The 16,256-nt window shown below is 31.8% G+C and overlaps 5 protein-coding genes across 8 annotated transcripts in view; 3 read left to right on the top strand and 2 right to left on the bottom strand.

The window, feature by feature from the left end:
• Positions 1-5,459: 5,459 nt before the first annotated feature.
• On the bottom strand, positions 5,460-7,599 carry LOC111686250 (cyclin-dependent kinase 9). Its single transcript, XM_023448600.2, has 5 exons — positions 7,474-7,599; positions 7,186-7,230; positions 6,741-7,120; positions 6,416-6,673; positions 5,460-6,358 (listed from the first exon to the last, which is right to left on the bottom strand). Exons 3-5 carry the CDS (start codon positions 7,005-7,007, stop codon positions 5,672-5,674), a joined length of 1,212 nt encoding a protein of 403 aa, XP_023304368.1. The 5' UTR covers positions 7,008-7,120; positions 7,186-7,230; positions 7,474-7,599; the 3' UTR covers positions 5,460-5,671.
• A 1,768-nt stretch (positions 7,600-9,367) lies between these two features.
• On the top strand, positions 9,368-10,398 carry LOC111686247 (nucleolin). The gene is made up of 2 exons (XM_023448597.2): positions 9,368-9,537; positions 9,597-10,398. The coding sequence occupies exons 1-2, from the start codon at positions 9,535-9,537 to the stop codon at positions 10,377-10,379; spliced, it is 786 nt and encodes a 261-aa protein (XP_023304365.2). The 5' UTR covers positions 9,368-9,534; the 3' UTR covers positions 10,380-10,398.
• Positions 10,382-12,115, bottom strand: LOC111686248 (tyrosine--tRNA ligase, mitochondrial). Its single transcript, XM_023448598.2, has 5 exons — positions 11,934-12,115; positions 11,544-11,876; positions 10,908-11,479; positions 10,656-10,844; positions 10,382-10,597 (listed from the first exon to the last, which is right to left on the bottom strand). The coding sequence occupies exons 1-5, from the start codon at positions 12,068-12,070 to the stop codon at positions 10,434-10,436; spliced, it is 1,395 nt and encodes a 464-aa protein (XP_023304366.2). The 5' UTR covers positions 12,071-12,115; the 3' UTR covers positions 10,382-10,433.
• A 97-nt stretch (positions 12,116-12,212) lies between these two features.
• LOC111686249 (complex I assembly factor ACAD9, mitochondrial) lies at positions 12,213-14,568 on the top strand. The gene is made up of 5 exons (XM_023448599.2): positions 12,213-12,888; positions 12,944-13,448; positions 13,509-13,647; positions 13,708-13,893; positions 13,954-14,568. Exons 1-5 carry the CDS (start codon positions 12,309-12,311, stop codon positions 14,476-14,478), a joined length of 1,935 nt encoding a protein of 644 aa, XP_023304367.1. The 5' UTR covers positions 12,213-12,308; the 3' UTR covers positions 14,479-14,568.
• Positions 14,569-15,455: 887 nt separating this feature from the next.
• The window catches only part of LOC111679332 (bromodomain adjacent to zinc finger domain protein 2B), a 93,852-nt gene continuing 93,051 nt past the window's right edge, over positions 15,456-16,256 (top strand). For 3 of the 4 annotated variants that reach the window (XM_046954907.1, XM_046954906.1, XM_046954903.1), the window contains exon 1: positions 15,456-15,745. The gene's annotated coding sequence lies outside the window, so the exon portion shown is untranslated. The remainder of the gene's footprint in view (positions 15,746-16,256) is intronic. The other variant, XM_046954904.1, reaches the window with a different exon arrangement.

Raw genomic sequence — 16,256 nt, 5'->3', positions numbered from 1 at the left:
ATTGTTATCCTGCACTATAAGCTTTCTATATAAGCCAGTCGAAGTCGAAAAAACCTAATAGTCTGCAGGGTTTAAGTTCCACACATGTCCCCCAGATCTTCATGGAATGTATTTGTTGCCCTTTTTGAACTGATTATTGAAGGAGACTAGCTAAATACATTACAGTCCCCTTACTGATAAAAGTGCTCATTGAGTAATGCCCACTTAGAATACCTATCAACACATCAGGTGTTGGCCATAAGGTCCTATTGCTCTAGGACTGGTTAATGATATCATGAATTGTTATTCTGTATTTCGAATCGAAAGTTTTTGCAACTAGTTTATACGTTCCATTCCTTTTTTTGAGTTTTAATTATGTTGGCTCTGCATTAAGCACTCCTATTACCAGGTTATCACAAGTTTGTCCAGAGAAAACCCCACTAAACGACCTATACCTTCATGTAGGAATTGGGAGCATCCGAACTTAATTTCATCAAAAGTATTGTTGGTCACCACCAGAAATAAGTTTTATAGTTTTAATGGTCTCCCCCCGTATATATTTGAGTGTAAATGGTCACCACCAGTTTATATTGTGAGTATTTTATGGTCTCCACCAGTTAAAAACATAACCTCACTCTGAGGTAAAACGAAAGCACGCGTTTAATGAAGACAACGCATAACTTAGAAACAGTTATACGAAGTAGTGCATTGAAAAAGTGCGGGCGTGAGAAGTAATTCTGTCGAAAACACAAGACTGACCGTCCTTAAGATGACGCGAGTGTTGTTCCCCAACTTAGACCTGAATTACAACTGGCTTATGAAAACATGTTTAAGTTTTAATTAAAAAATACAAATGAATCTTATTCGTCACTAAATGGAACGTAGAAACTAACTGCATTTCGAATCGCCATTCTGTCACTAGAACAGAAGAGTGCAAAATACACACAATATTATAGCACTGCAACGAAATTAAGCTGCTTCTTCTTTTTCTTGCGATTCCGTTTGTTAGTGGAAAACATTTTTTTCAATCATTGTTTAACGGTATGAGGAATCGTAATCCACATGATCCAATGACTGTTTCTCACTAAGTTGGTTTCAATTTTAAAGAAAAATCGATAAAAGAAAAGAACTAGTTTCAGAACGTTTATTCTTTTTCTTTAACTTTAAGTTGGTCTCAATTTTAAAGAAAAATTGATAAAATAAAAGACCTATATCTTTAACTTCTGTAAGAGGGTGTGTGTGTATGTATACCTGTATATGTATGTTCTTTAAACTTACCCAGCAGTTCGACGGGACAGTCCCGAACTGACCACTTAACCTAACACTTGTGGTGGCCCCTAGCCACCTGACTACTCAGGTGACCCACCATTTTAACATGGGCTTGTCCTACGAGGAAGTCAATCGTCACTCTACACCCTACAAAGAGACAGTAAAGAGACGATTGCCTTCGCTCTCGCTTACAAAGCGGACACTAAAGTGATGAATTACGATCATCGAGGTGGGTAACTATTAGTAGAAATTACTGTGTTTTTCGTATGCATTGATTTTTTGTCGAACTGCTGGGTACATTATAGACTAGTCTAGTCTATAGTCTAGACTATATTCTAGTCTATAGTCTAGACTATAGTCTAGTCTATAGTCTAGTCTATAGTCTAGACTATAGTCTAGTCTATAGTCTAGTCTATAGTCTAGTCTATAGTCTAGTCTATAGTCTAGTCTATAGTCTAGTCTATAGTCTAGACTATAGTCTAGTCTATAGTCTAGTCTATAGTCTAGACTATAGTCTAGTCTATAGTCTAGTCTATAGTCTAGACTATAGTCTAGTCTATAGTCTAGTCTATAGTCTAGACTATAGTCTAGTCTATAGTCTAGTCTATAGTCTAGACTATAGTCTAGTCTATAGTCTAGTCTATAGTCTAGACTATAGTCTAGTCTATAGTCTAGTCTATAGTCTAGACTATAGTCTAGTCTATAGTCTAGTCTATAGTCTAGTCTATAGTCTAGTCTATAATCTAGTCTATAGTCTAGTCTATAGTCTAGTCTATAGTCTAGTCTATGGTCTAGTCTATAGTCTAGTCTATATAATCTAGTCTATAGTCTAGACTAGATTATATTCTCTTAAGTTCTCCTAAAATAATCTACGAAGTCAAAATGTGTTTACAATTCCAAAGCATATTTAACCTCTGTTTTCAAAACCGTCCCAAAGAACTAATGTTGACTTCAAAACACTTTCGAAGTTGATAAATTCGAACATAAATCCAACGTCAATATAGTATTGAAACTAATGATTAGTTCTAGAATTTTATTTTCCTTTGAATTAATAGTAATCTACAAAAGTTTAAATGAAAACAGTAGAAACTGAAACCAATCCGATCTTAATGTGTGACACCGAAGTTTTTTACTAAATAGACGTTCCAACGACAATTGAATCTTCGCTCCGGAACAAATGTTAGCAACATTTTGAGAGTTTTTTTTTACATATTTCCAATATAATGCTTTAAATGTGTTACTTCTTTAACCCTCCAACTACCTATTACTAATTTAAGGTGTGAGTTAAATAAAAAATAAATTTTTCAGCAAAAGGCTCATATCGTCTTCAAAGTGTTTATTTATTATTTAATAAATCAATTAATCTAAAAACAGTGTATCAATAACAGAAAAACATAACCTAACAAAATATAATTTAAAAAAATAAATGGCAATAAACGATATATTTTTGTTTAAGCATTACTGTGATGCTATCGATATGAGCTTTTTTTTAAAAGCAATAATAATAATAAAAAAACTAATAAAATAAACTTTAAAGAACCATATTGTACAATACTACAAATAATTAATAATTATAATAATAAATCATTATGTAATTTATTTAGTAAGCAAATTACAAAACTACAAAAAGAAAAAAAAACAAATCAATAATAGTATTTCAACAAAAAGAAATTTATTAAAATATATTGTACTATTTTAATCCTTTAAATAATTACATATAAATAATTTAATTTAAATTGTTTATTCAATAACAAATGAAGAAAGAGAATGTACTATGTATGCAAATGAAAACGCCAGTCCTTTAAAACAAAAAACAACTTTATAAACATATTTTTAGAAACTGTTTGTAGTAGAGTTTTAAAATAGTATAAACTTTAAATCAATAGTAGGGAAAAGATAACAATATATGTATTATTAAAAAAAAAAAACTGTGTTAAAAATAAATTTAATTTGCCATAAAAACCATTTAAATAAACTCAAATAAAACATAAACCTAAAAACAATAAAACAAAACACTTAAGGATTCTATTAATATGGTAAAGCTTTTGATTAAAAGTTTAATTGGATTATTTTCTTTTGAATTATAATGACACACAAGAAGGAGTGGATTAGTTAGTATTAATTAATACCTACGATTTTTGTTCCAAATTAAGAACTTTGAAATGGGTTGCGTTAAAGCGTTAGGGAGTTCACATTGGTTCTATTGAAAAATTCAAAACACGAACATGTTCCTTAATCAATGATTAGTGATTAAAGTTATATCCTTTACAGAAACGTGTTTTCATCCAAATTGTCAACTTCGAAACGGATTTTGTAAAAGAGTTCACACTGGTTCTATTGAAAGATTCAGAACACGATCATGTTCCTAAATCAATTATTAATAATCGAAGTTGTATCCTTTACATAAAAGTCTTGCAGCTAGTTTTTTCTTTCGAGATTTTTGATTTAGGCAACAGTTTATTAAACAATGATTTATGGGGCCAGATTTAGAGAACATGTACAACCTACTTTAGAACAGAACGCGAAATATTTAATTTTTCAACAATTTTGCATTGAAATTCTTTAAATTTGCAAAAATTTTTAGAAACAATTAATGAATTGCAATGTTCGTATAACTTGTAAATCAAAAAACCCGCACTGAAACCAAATTTAACATAAAAATATCTTTATCCCATAGGATTTTTGAGATTTTGTGTCCTTAAGTTTGATCATATTTAAGTGCAAAATACTTTTATTTATCAAATTTTGATATGACATCTGATGGTGCAATATGTCGACTTAAAAGGGAAGGCTTAAGCTCTGTAACATTTTCAAAAATTTTTGTTATTTTGAAATCATTCCGTTTTCTATTAACGGATGATATACGAAGTCGCAAATCAGGCACCAAAATATGGAGTTAAACTGAACCTTTTGATTGAATGTTGTCTACATGACCGAGAGCATTCGTTTTACCTCAAAGTTGGAATATATTTTTGACAAATAGAGAAAATACTCCAATTATAAGATATAGACCATTAAAATCCTTGAACTTCATACAAATGGAAATCAAAAAATAATCACCCTATTCTGCATTTCTATTACGTTTACGCATTCTATTACGCAACGATCGAAAAAAGGTATTCCAACAAAAAACTGAATGGTAAGAAAAAGAAGAAGCAATTCCATTTCGTTTCAATGCTTTACGAATGTGTGTATTCTGCGTTACGATCGTACTTACGTAAGTTGTTGTTTATGTGGCGGAGAGTCGCATCGAAATGCAGAATACCAAAGTTGCCAAACGGAGAAAATTTCGATTCGAATTGAAATGTAGAATAGATGTCAATAATACTTATGATTTATACTCTATTAATAGCGATCGGAGGGATTTCTTTCGGATGATATACTAAGTCGCAAATTAGGCACCGAAATATGGAGTTAAATGTATTGTTTCCGTAAGCCAGAACCGAACGGAATAATTAACCTTTTGGTTGGATGTTGTCTACATGATCGAGAGCATTCGTTTTACCTCAAAGTAAGATTATGATTTCGAAAAAACACTCCAGACATAAGTTAAAAACCAATGATACTCTTGTGAACTTTATACTAATAGAAACCTGTATATTCTCTGTTCGAGGCAATCGCTTGGATTCCTTTAAACTCAAGAGTGAAATTGAGTGTTTAAAACACCGCCAACAAATAACTTTATACGAAAAGTAGTCGTTTTACTTTTGACGAAATAATTTTACTTTATATTTGAATAGAATCCACTTTTTCTAAAAACATAACACAACACCAAATTTCAAATAGTAGAACTTGATTAGTTTTGTTAATTTTAACATTTTTTCAGATTTTTCTATAAATTATTGTTTTAATTGTAATTTAATTTTGTATATTTAACCCATAGTATATGAGTAGAAATAACAATAACAAAATAAGCAATCAATTTGAAAAACTATATGAAAACAAAATGGCTGGCGTTTTATTGTACTAAAAATAAAAAGAAGAAAATGAAGAAAAAGTAAATAAAGTGTATTTTTCGCGTTAAATAAAGAGATAAAGTAGTTTTATTTAGTAAGAACTTTTTAAAGTAAATAGGCTTTTAAAGGGGGGGTGGCTTTAAAGCCATATTAAAGATTTCATTTTATAGATTTTTTTTAACAAAAACACTTGAATTATAATAAAAATTTTCGTACATTAATAGTACATTTTTTTATTTTAATACAAACCTATTTTTTAAATTTCTTATTACAAAAAAAGTTTTGAAACATGTTTTCTTTTTTAAATCCTAAAATATAACCTTAAAAACTAAACAAATAATTTATAGTTTAAATAAAAAAACCATAACTAAATAAACCTCAAAATCTGTAAGTTGTTTTAGGCATTATGGGAAAAGTTTCAAAGCAACATATGTTAGTATACTGCAGTCTATCAAGAGTACAAAATTTTACCACACACGATCAATCATAGTATTATCTGGTGGTTTTTGATTCATAGTAGCCATTTGCTGATGATAATTACGCATTTGATTGGTTCTTCTAGGCTGAGCCAAATACTCGAACATACTTTGCAAATGTTGAGACAACATTTTGCCCAAATCACAAGGCATAGGATCAGTCCAAAAGAAATCATGATTTAGGGCGGTATCGGCATCAATACGTTTCTTTGGATCCAATGTTAAAAGTTTATCCAACAAATCACAGCCATTGGGATCTTTGACATAGGGACGCAAACGTTCTTTAACACGTCTCTTTTGATTTTTAGGCAATTCAACGGATTTATACAATTCCAACTCCTCTACGCCGGGCCAGACGTCGGGCGTAAAGGAACCACACAGTTGTGAGATTAAAATCAATTGCTGTTGTTCTGTATTACCCTGCATAATGGGGGAACGTGTCCACATTTCAGCCATAATACAACCAGCACCCCACATATCAACAGGTGGACCATAGTTGCGATCTCCTAGCAAAAGTTCAGGAGGACGATACCAAAGAGTCACCACTCGATTTGTATAGCGATTTTTGGCATCATTCTTGGGTATACTAAAGGCGCGAGCTAAACCGAAATCGGCTAATTTTAAAACACCATGTTTGGTTATTAAAACATTGGCAGCTTTCATATCACGATGAAGAATCTAAAGAAATAAGGACAATAATACAAGGAAATCTAAGAAAGTAACTTTTTTTCTTACCTTATTACTATGTATATAATAAAGACCATTCAATAGTTGTTGCATGACTTTTTTAATTTCTCCCAAACTAAATTTAACATTCATATTCGACAGTAAGCCCGCCAAATCGTGCTCACAGAAATCAAACACCAAATAAAAGGTTGAACGATAACCATTATTGGCTGTAGCCTTGGTGCGACAAATTTCTATAAGATTAACCACATTCTCATGTTTAAGAAGTTGCAAAATTCTTATTTCTCTTAAGGCAGTTATAGGAAACTAAACAGGAACAATAAAGAATTATTTAAAAAAAATGTTAATAATAATCAAAACAAGCAATACATACCCCTTCTTTTTCATTGTCCATTAAAACTTTTTTCATGGCCACAAATTTTTTATTTGATTTCTTTTCTCTCGCCTTAAACACTTCACCAAATGTGCCCTGACCAATTTTCGCCACTTTTTCATATTTTGAAGATTCATCACAATATGGGAAATCATAGTCTTCTATATATTTCTGTTTATCAAATAACGACATATTACGTGCTGAACTGGTCGGTGTACTCGGTTGTGGTTGTCCAACACGTTGCATCATCTGTTGTTGCTGCTGCATGTTTGTTAGTTACTAACTAAATATTGCAAACAAATTTTAGCAGTAAGAAATTTTGAAATTGTTTACCAAACAGTTTTACAATTTCTAGGAATTTCCAGACATCAAAATGTTGCCTGCAAATTGGAAAATTATTTTAATGTCAACAGCAGATATTAAGACAAGAAGAAGACATACTTACCATAAAGTTAAACAATATGAAGGGCTTAAGGGTTTTGCAAATTACCTAAAACAAATAATATGTTAAAACCATTAGACTTTAGTTAATAGTTTAACTATAATCCATTTGTTTTTAGTGAAAACAACCTGCTGGAGTTACTAATATCTTTAACAATAGAAAAAAACACTCCACCAGGTAGTCAATTGTAAATGTGTGTTATCCTTGGAATTTTAAGTATTCCCAGTTTAAAACCATTTGTTTGTTTAGATTAGAGTGGTTTATTCTTATTGCCTTAGGCAAATGACTTACTTTTCCTTAAATAAAGGCTTAAAATTTGCTAATAATTGTGAAATTTATTTAAAATTCTTTAATTTTTTCGATAAATAAAACAAAATTGTAAAAGTGTTTTTTTCTTTGACAGAGAGTGAAAGAAAGTCAAAACATAGTTGTATTTTTGTGTTTGCGTAAAACGTGACGTACACTGTAAAAAATGATTATTACTAAGTATGGCAAAGCGAAACCAATATGGGTTATGCATATGTATGTTAATTTATTACTTAATTAGATCATTTTTCTTTAGATTTTTTTAGAAACTGATGAAGATAATCAAAATATAAAGTCAAACTCGTTTATTACGAACTTTGCGGGACCAGTCAAAGTTTTTCGTTATAAGTGAAGTTCGTAATAAGACAGGTATCATTTTTATAGTTTCAAAAATAAAGTTTCATTTTACGAAATTTTAAGGACATGATTTATAAATTGATTTCTTACAAAAACACCATTGATTTTATTTGTTGACATTTTTCTGAATTTTTTTTTTATGAAAATAGTTACCAAGATAGCGGAACTTAAAAACTTGTTCGTAATAACCAAGAATTCGTTATAACCGAGTTCGTCAAAAGCGAGTTTGATTGCATCTAGAAAAGCTTTGAACTAGAGTTCAATAAATCGACTTTCGAATAATCGAACAATCGACTTTTTGTCGAAAAGTCGAACTCGACTATTTTGTTCCAGAAAAGTCGATAATAGTCAAAAATATTCGAAAAGTCGGAAAAAGTCAAAAATAGTCGAAAAGTCGAAAAAAGTCGGAAATAGTTGGATAAAGTCGAAAAAAGTCAAAAAGTCGGAAAAAGTCGAAAATAGTTGGAAAAAGTCGAAAATAGTTAAAAAGTCGAAAATAGTTAAAAAGTCGAAAATAGTTAAAAAGTCGAAAATAGTTGGAAAAAGTCGAAAATAGTTAAAAAGTCGAAAAAGGTGGAAAATAGTCGAAAAAAGTTGGAAAAAGTCGAAAAAAGACAAAAATAGTCAAACAGTCGAAAATAGTTGAAAATAAAAAAAAGTCGGAAAAAGTTAAAAGTCGACTTTTAACTAACGAACAACTTTTACCTAAATGAAAAAAATCGAAAAGTCGACTTTACGTTTCGACTATAGAACACTACTTTGAACCCAAAAAACGGAATTGTCATCATAAATCAAATATATTATCAAAATCGACAAATTTGTTCCTATGAAAATATATGTAAAATAATCCCGTGTCTATACTAGATAAATATTTATTATGCCAAAGGTCAAATTGTTATCATAATAAAACATTAGCAAGTACAGACCGCATATAACGTCGTTATGGTAGTGTAGTCTTAATAATTGTTTTGACAACGTTGTCTTGATAACAAACGTTATTTTATTGTAAAATTTGTTTAGCATTTTGTTTTTGTGCAATTTGAAACTATTTTTAACATAAGTTTTAGTTAAATTCGTGATTATTTATAAAAATTGCATCTCATTTTAGTTGTTTTTATAAAATATAACATTATTTCAATAAAATTATCTGTGTGTTTCATAATAAAATTAACATTTTGTTACCCCTATGCATTAATATAAACGAAAAACTGAAAATTTTATAATAAAGAAAAATTTACAAAAATGGCGCGAAAACATGCAGCTCGTGCAAAAATAAAACGCTGAATTTCTCCTTCAAACGGATTTTGTTTCATATCCCATTTAAAATACATATGTTTGACGACCTAGTTTATAATGGTGTGTAAAACATTAACGTATTTTTCGTATCTCGTGTTTATAGCAAACACTTTTTTGTTTGAAGCAGTGTACACTGGTTTGAAGTAATAATATTCGCATTGCCAACTACTTTTATAATTTGCTAATTTCACTTTTCCATTTCACGCAACAATTTTCAAACTACACGTGCATTGTCAAAAAAATGTAAACATTGAGTAAAATATCTACTTTTATTGTTTATAACTATTTTGCAGAAAAATAATAAATTTTAAAACTAAACTACTAAAAATATTAAATTAAAAAAAAATACCTCGAGTTAAAATACAACCGATTTAATAAAATCCATTAAACAAAATGGTAAATAATTTTACAAAATTTTTGTAATTTTCAATTTCATAAGTTTTGATTTTCTATAGGATTCTTCATCGGATAGTGATTACTGTGTGGAGGATTTTGTAAAACCCGATAAGATACGAAAACCAGTAAATGATGATTCTGCCGATTTGTTGGGAAATTTCGATGATGTTAAGAGACAAGAAATCATGGATGGCACCTATGAGGATAAAGACAAAAGTGATGAGGAGGAAACAACAGAAGACGAATCAGATAGTGAACAGGATAATGAAGACGTCCAACAAGGTGATGAAGAAATGAAGGATTCAACTGAAACTGATAAGGTAGAAGAAGCAGATACTACTCCTGTGGGCAAAAATGGTCTGTCAAAGGCTCAATTGGAACAATTAAGAAAGGGTGCCTCAAAAACCAATCGTTATGTTTTATATGTTACCAATTTAAGCTTTGACACCCAAAAAGGAGATTTGGAAGATCTCTTCAGCACCAAAGGTTCTGTAAGATCAGTGCGTATACCTAAACAAAGACGTGGTGGTTTTGCTTTTGTGGAAATGAATGATTTGGAAAGTTATCAACGTGGTTTCGAACTGCACAATACTGAATTGCAGGGACGTTTTATAAAGGTACAATTCTCGGAGGCGGGTAAAAAGAAATCGGCCAATAAGAAAAATATAATGAAACAGAAAAATCGAAAATTAGCAGAAATGCGTAATGAACATAAAACCTTTACAAAGAGTGGCAAGTTTTACGATAAAAACATTAAGAAAGAAATTGCTCATGTGGTGGAGGCCAGTAAAAGATGGCGCAAGAAGCCGGGTCCCGGAGGTGGTGCACCAAGACGTAAATAAAGTTATGTTTAAAAACAAAGTTAACAGGTGTTTTATTATGATTATTATTTACAATTATTTTAACCATTTTACTATGTAAAAGTTGCGTTTACCCACTCGCAGTAAAGTTAAACCGTTTTTAAGCACATGAATACCCTGGGTAACAATTTCCGCTATATTTTGACAACGTTTTTGATTGACATAAAAACCGCCGGCAGTAATGATTCTAATGGCATCAGCTGGAATAGGAAAAATATTAGTGAAAACTAAATATTTTGATTAAATTATTTTAAATACCTTCTGTGGGAAAGCATTTTGCTTTCATGGCCATTTTTAGCATGTTCATATCAGGTTCTGCTAACATTTCTACTAAAGTGGCTCCTGCCAAAGTCTGTTTGATTTCATTGTGATCTAATTCCGCCAAACCTTCCACATTGCCCTTATACAAGGCATTTGTTATAGTTTCAGCTTGTTTTAAACCCTTTTCTAAGAGACAATATTTATGAAAAAAAAATGTTAAAGAAATTAAGTAGTTTTTTTGAAACTTACCGCCATGAACCAGCAGTGTTATGTCTTCGGCCAAAATTGTTTGAGCCTTTCTTTTCTCTGGCTCCCTTCTATGTTCCTGCATTAGAAACTCGATTTCTTCTAAAGGCAAAAATGTGTACAATTTCAACAACTTTTCCACTTCTGAATCGGGTCGTCTTACAAAAAATTGATAAAGAGCAAATGCTGAAGTTTTATTACCATCCAACCACACAGCATTACCGGCTGATTTACCAAATTTATCACCCTCTTCATCAGTTACTATGGGTAAAGTTAAGCCAAACACATCCTTTTTCTCAGCTCTACTTATCAATTCATGACCCGACATTAAATTACCCATTTGATCGGAACCGCCCAATTGGAATCGACAATTGTAAGTACGCAGTAAATGCAACCAATCATAAGCCTGGAAAGTTTGATAGGTGAATTCGGTAAAACTCATACCGCCTTCTGCTTCCAAACGTGACTGCACCGAAGATCTAGAAAGCATTTGTCCCAAACGAAAATGTCTTCCTGTATGAGCTATAAAGTCAATAATGTTAAGACTTTTGTACCAGTCGGCATTGTTGACTATTCTGTAGGAGATATAAGAACAAATGAGCTATAAATCTTGCCAAGAGTGTAAAGTTAGCATGTTACCTTAAGGCTGGCAGAGGATGTTTGTGTTTCTTATCATCCCACAAACAATCTAAATGATTTTGAAATACCTTTTCCAATTGCTTTTTAATCGCCTCCAAATTGTGTTCCACTATCGAGTCTTGTAATTGACTTCGCTCTGTTTTACGTCCACTGGGATCGCCAATTAAACCGGTAGCTCCACCCACCAATGCTATAGGATTATGGCCAGCTCTTTGGCAGTGTAATAGACCCATTATAACCAATAAATTACCCACATGCAAACTGTCGGCGGTGGGATCAAAGCCCGCATATATTGTTTGAGGAGCAGAATCGAATATTTTTTTCATTTGAGGCCTGCAAATAGTCAATGCATTAAGGTTAGGTTAAAATGATCACAAAAAAACTACATACCCAGCGCTATCCGGAAACATATCCTGGAAAAACCCACGATCACTTAAGGCCAAAAGATTTCTTTGTGTAAAGGAACGTTTAAAATGTAAGGCATTATTCAGTTTTTGCTGAAATTTTAATAATTTTCGGGAAAACATTTTGTTAACATAACATTTACGAAAAATGCAAAAAAAGAGAATGACTGAGAAAAGTCTACACAGCAGCTGTCTAATGTTTTCAAAACAAATAACAGCTGACAAAAGAGCTGTGTTATCACTTCATTAGTACTGCTTTATCTGTTTTGGGCAAGAAGAAGCAGAACAGTGTGTGCATTTTTTAACCAATAGTAGAATTACGTGAACTTAAAAGTTTAATAATTTATAAAATTAATTAAAAATGTTAAATATAAATAAAAGCAAAAGTTTTTTCAACAAAACTTCCTTTAGTTTAATAAAAAGATGTGCCTCCAATTACAAATCTTTTGGCAGTCAAGCTACTTCTTCCTCTATTACCGATGCACCCGGACATGAGGAACAAGTTGCGGAACAGCCTTCCAGCAAATTACCCGCCCGTTTGCCTTTAGTTAAAAACTTTTTTGTGGGCCTAGTAGACAATGAATTACTGGCCTATCCGGAGGTAATAAATCGTGAAGATATGGCCCGTCTTCAAAATGAATTGTTGCCTTTGAAGAATTTCTTTGCGGAAGATTTCGACAGTCAAAAGGCCAGTGCTACTCATACTATGCCAGCCGATTTGGCTGATAATTTAAAGCAGTTGGGTTTGTACGGGGCTAATGTAAGTTTGGATTTTGATGGCAAAGGCTGGGGTTATAGTGAAAGTTTGATGGCTTCCGAACCGGAATCACAAGCAACAGAAGTGGCTTTGGGCTTACTGGGACATCGCAGTATTATTGATATTATACAAGAAAAGGGATCGCCGGAGCAAAAGCAAAGATTTTTGCCTAAATTGGCAAATGGTAAGTGAGCCTTTCTAAGGATCTTGACATCCATTTACATTAACGTTCCTTCTAGGTTCCCTTGTGGCTTCCGAAGCCATTTATGAATGGGAAGCTGCTGAGGATGAATTTTTCCATACCAAAGCACAGCAAGAAGTTGAATCACACAGTTGGGTGCTAAATGGCAGTAAAGCTTTTGTTGTTTCTCCGCCTAAAACTTCCGATGCTTCCCAATTGTTTTTAATCGTTGCCCAAACTCAAAAAGCCAATATACAAAATGAAGCTGGACGTTCCACAACAATATTTCTGATTGATTCTTCTACACCAGGTGTAAAGTTGGGTGAAAGACATCAAACATTGGGCTGCAAAGCCACCACAACACAAACATTAACTTTGGAAAATGTGCGTGTTTCGGATAGTTGTGTTTTGGGTCATGCTCATGAGGGCAATGTGGTAGCCGATACTTTATTAAGATCCAGTCGTTTGCGTAATTCTATGTTGGGTTTGGGTATGGCAAAAAATATTCTCAATGAAATATCTCATCATTGCATAGACAAGAAACAATGTGGCGTAGTACTCAAGTAAGTTTTAAGGAGACAAAGATTTGTATGTATTAAGTATAAGGTTTATGTTTTCTGCAGAGATTTAGAATCGGTGCAAACTCATTTGGCTAGATCGTGTTTATCAATCTATAGCATTGAAAGTATGATTTATATGACAGCTGGTTTGTTAGATGAATTTAAATCTCCTGATGTGGCTCTAGAATCGGCTATAACCAAGGTAAGTGTTTTGCTTGTTTTTTTTTAATAAAAGAAAACTAATTTTATTTTTATTCTTTAGTATCACACCCTTAAGGAACTTTTTAACATTTGCACTACATCTTTAGATATCATAGGACCAAAATCTTTACACGCAGGACAAAAAACTGAAACCTATTTCCGTAATGCTGCCCAACTTTATACTTTAGGAGAATCAATTGATAACTTAAGCATTTATATAGCTTTGACTGGTCTACAACATGCGGGAGTAAGTGCTAAGTTTTCTTTATCATTAAAATTTTATTAAATTCAAAATTTCCTAATTTAGACTCTGATGGGCGATAATATACGCATGCAGCGTAATCCACTCTTCCATCCAGGACACATATTTTCTAAATTTATGGAACGATCAAGTATTGACAACCCCAAAACCACAATGGATCTTAAGGAAAATGTTCATCCCACCCTAGAGCCAGCAGCTTTGTGCATAGAACATTCAGTGGCCCGTTTACAAATGTCCGTAGATCTTTTGTTTACCCGTTATGGCAATGGTATTGTAGAACGTCATAATGAAGCGAGACGTTTGGCTGATATGGTCACCACAATTTATGCCATGTTCGCTAGTGTAGCTCGTGCCTCTCGCTCCTATTGCATTGGTTTGCAATTGGCTGATCATGAAATGTTAACGGCCATGACTATTTGTTGTGATGGTCGTGATAAAGTAAAGACATTGGCTCAAGAAATCTTTAATGGACAATTTGTTAATAATGATAATAATTTGCAGCGGTTATCGAGACAAATCGTTAAGAGTAAAGGATATTTTGCTACTCACCCATTGACGTATAATTTTTAGGATTTTGTTAACGAGAAATTAAGTTTATTTTTGTAAAATAATTTGTTGAGCTAAATAAATATAATCTTACAAACGAAAAAAACCGAAAAAGTAATGAATGCTTATTTTAATTTCTTTGTTGTAAATAATTTTTAAAAATGGTCAGGAAAAAGACCAGTTAAAGTAATTGCAGTTCTTTAAAAATGATAACATTTCCCTTTGCATGAATTTCTTGAAGATAAAACAGTTCAGTATGCCGTTAACACGGTTTATGTAAGTTGTACACAACAGGTCTGTAAGATCCAACTAGATTGCATACACAATTATCGTCGTGAACAAAACAACTTTTATAAACCGCAGTTAACAAATTTTGTTCATTATTTACATGTGTGTAAATCAACCGCTGTATTAGCACGTACATAATAGGTAAACAAATGACTGCAAAAATGTGGACGTATTCAATTTTCAACTAAATTATTTTTTTTATAACAAATGGATAGACCAACAACTAGGGATCCTCATTTAATAAACAAAAACATATCTTACATCAAGTTATTTCCTGATTGTATACAAACATTTTTTTTAGAAAATTTTCACTTTGTATTGAAAGACTTTATCGCAAGTGCCATCCCCGGATTTCGATAGAACTAGTTTTTTACCGCCGAAATCCGTTCTTAGAAACCGTTAATTTTGCCTGATTCTTTAACCAACAACTTTTTGCCATCCAATTACTTCATTAACATTCAAGACAGGGTAAATATTTATTATTATTATTTTTAACAAATAGACTAGATCCTCAGTCTTTAATTTTTGATATTTCATTATTTTTGAATATAAATTTAAAAGCTTAAATTTCCTTAAAAATTCCTTAAAAACATTCGACTCTGAGCCGACTGTAAGCCGCCGCCGAATTATTTTAGCTCAGGCGCCGCCTACAATTTTAAGTCGACTTCGCTCTTTGACGGGTAGATCAGGAAAAAAAAACTTATTGTTTAAAATATTGTGTGAAAAGGAAATAAACAAAAAACAAACAAATGTAAAGTGTATAACAAATAAACAATATATTTGTAAAATAAAAACAAATAATTTTTTAAAAATAAAGTTTAAAGTGCAAGTGAAAAAATTTAAGCAGCCAAAAAAAAAATTCGCCGAAAAAATCAATATGGATGACGCTGCAAAGTAAAAAAATGTGTATGTAAATGCAATAATTACAACAACAATACGCTAAAAACTGCACGAGTAAAAACAAGTTTTTAAAGACAAAGCTGTTGTAGCAACAATTAAAAAAGTATTTTTCCTATTTATAACGATTAAAGTTTAACTAATAATTAAAACAATGCAATAATAATATTAAATAAATGACACAAAAAGAAAGAAAGATAAACGCAAAAAGAATTTTCAACCAACACAGATATACATTTAAACATGTTGCAAATAAGAATTCAACAAAAATTTTTTTGGAGTTTCCTTTTAACGAACTTTGGGTCTGAAGGCCTGTCTGTTTTTCAGATTGCTAATTTTTTTTGTTAATTTACAAATGTAGAAATGAACTAGAACTGAACTAGAACTTAACTAGAACTGAACTAGAACTGAACTAGAACTGAACTAGAACTGAACTAGAACTGAACTAGAACTGAACAAGAACTGAACTAGAACTAAACTAGAATTAAACTAGAACTAAATTAGAACTAAACTAGAACTGAACTAGAACTGAACTAAAACTGAACTAGAACTGAACTAGAACTGAGCTAGAACTGAACTAGAACTGAACTAGAACTGAACTAGAACTGAACTAGAAC

This window comes from Lucilia cuprina, chromosome 6, assembly GCF_022045245.1.
Source record: "Lucilia cuprina isolate Lc7/37 chromosome 6, ASM2204524v1, whole genome shotgun sequence".
NCBI lineage: Eukaryota > Metazoa > Arthropoda > Insecta > Diptera > Calliphoridae > Lucilia > Lucilia cuprina.
Note: the sequence above shows the minus strand (reverse complement) of the source record. Positions and strands in the feature narration are given on the sequence as shown.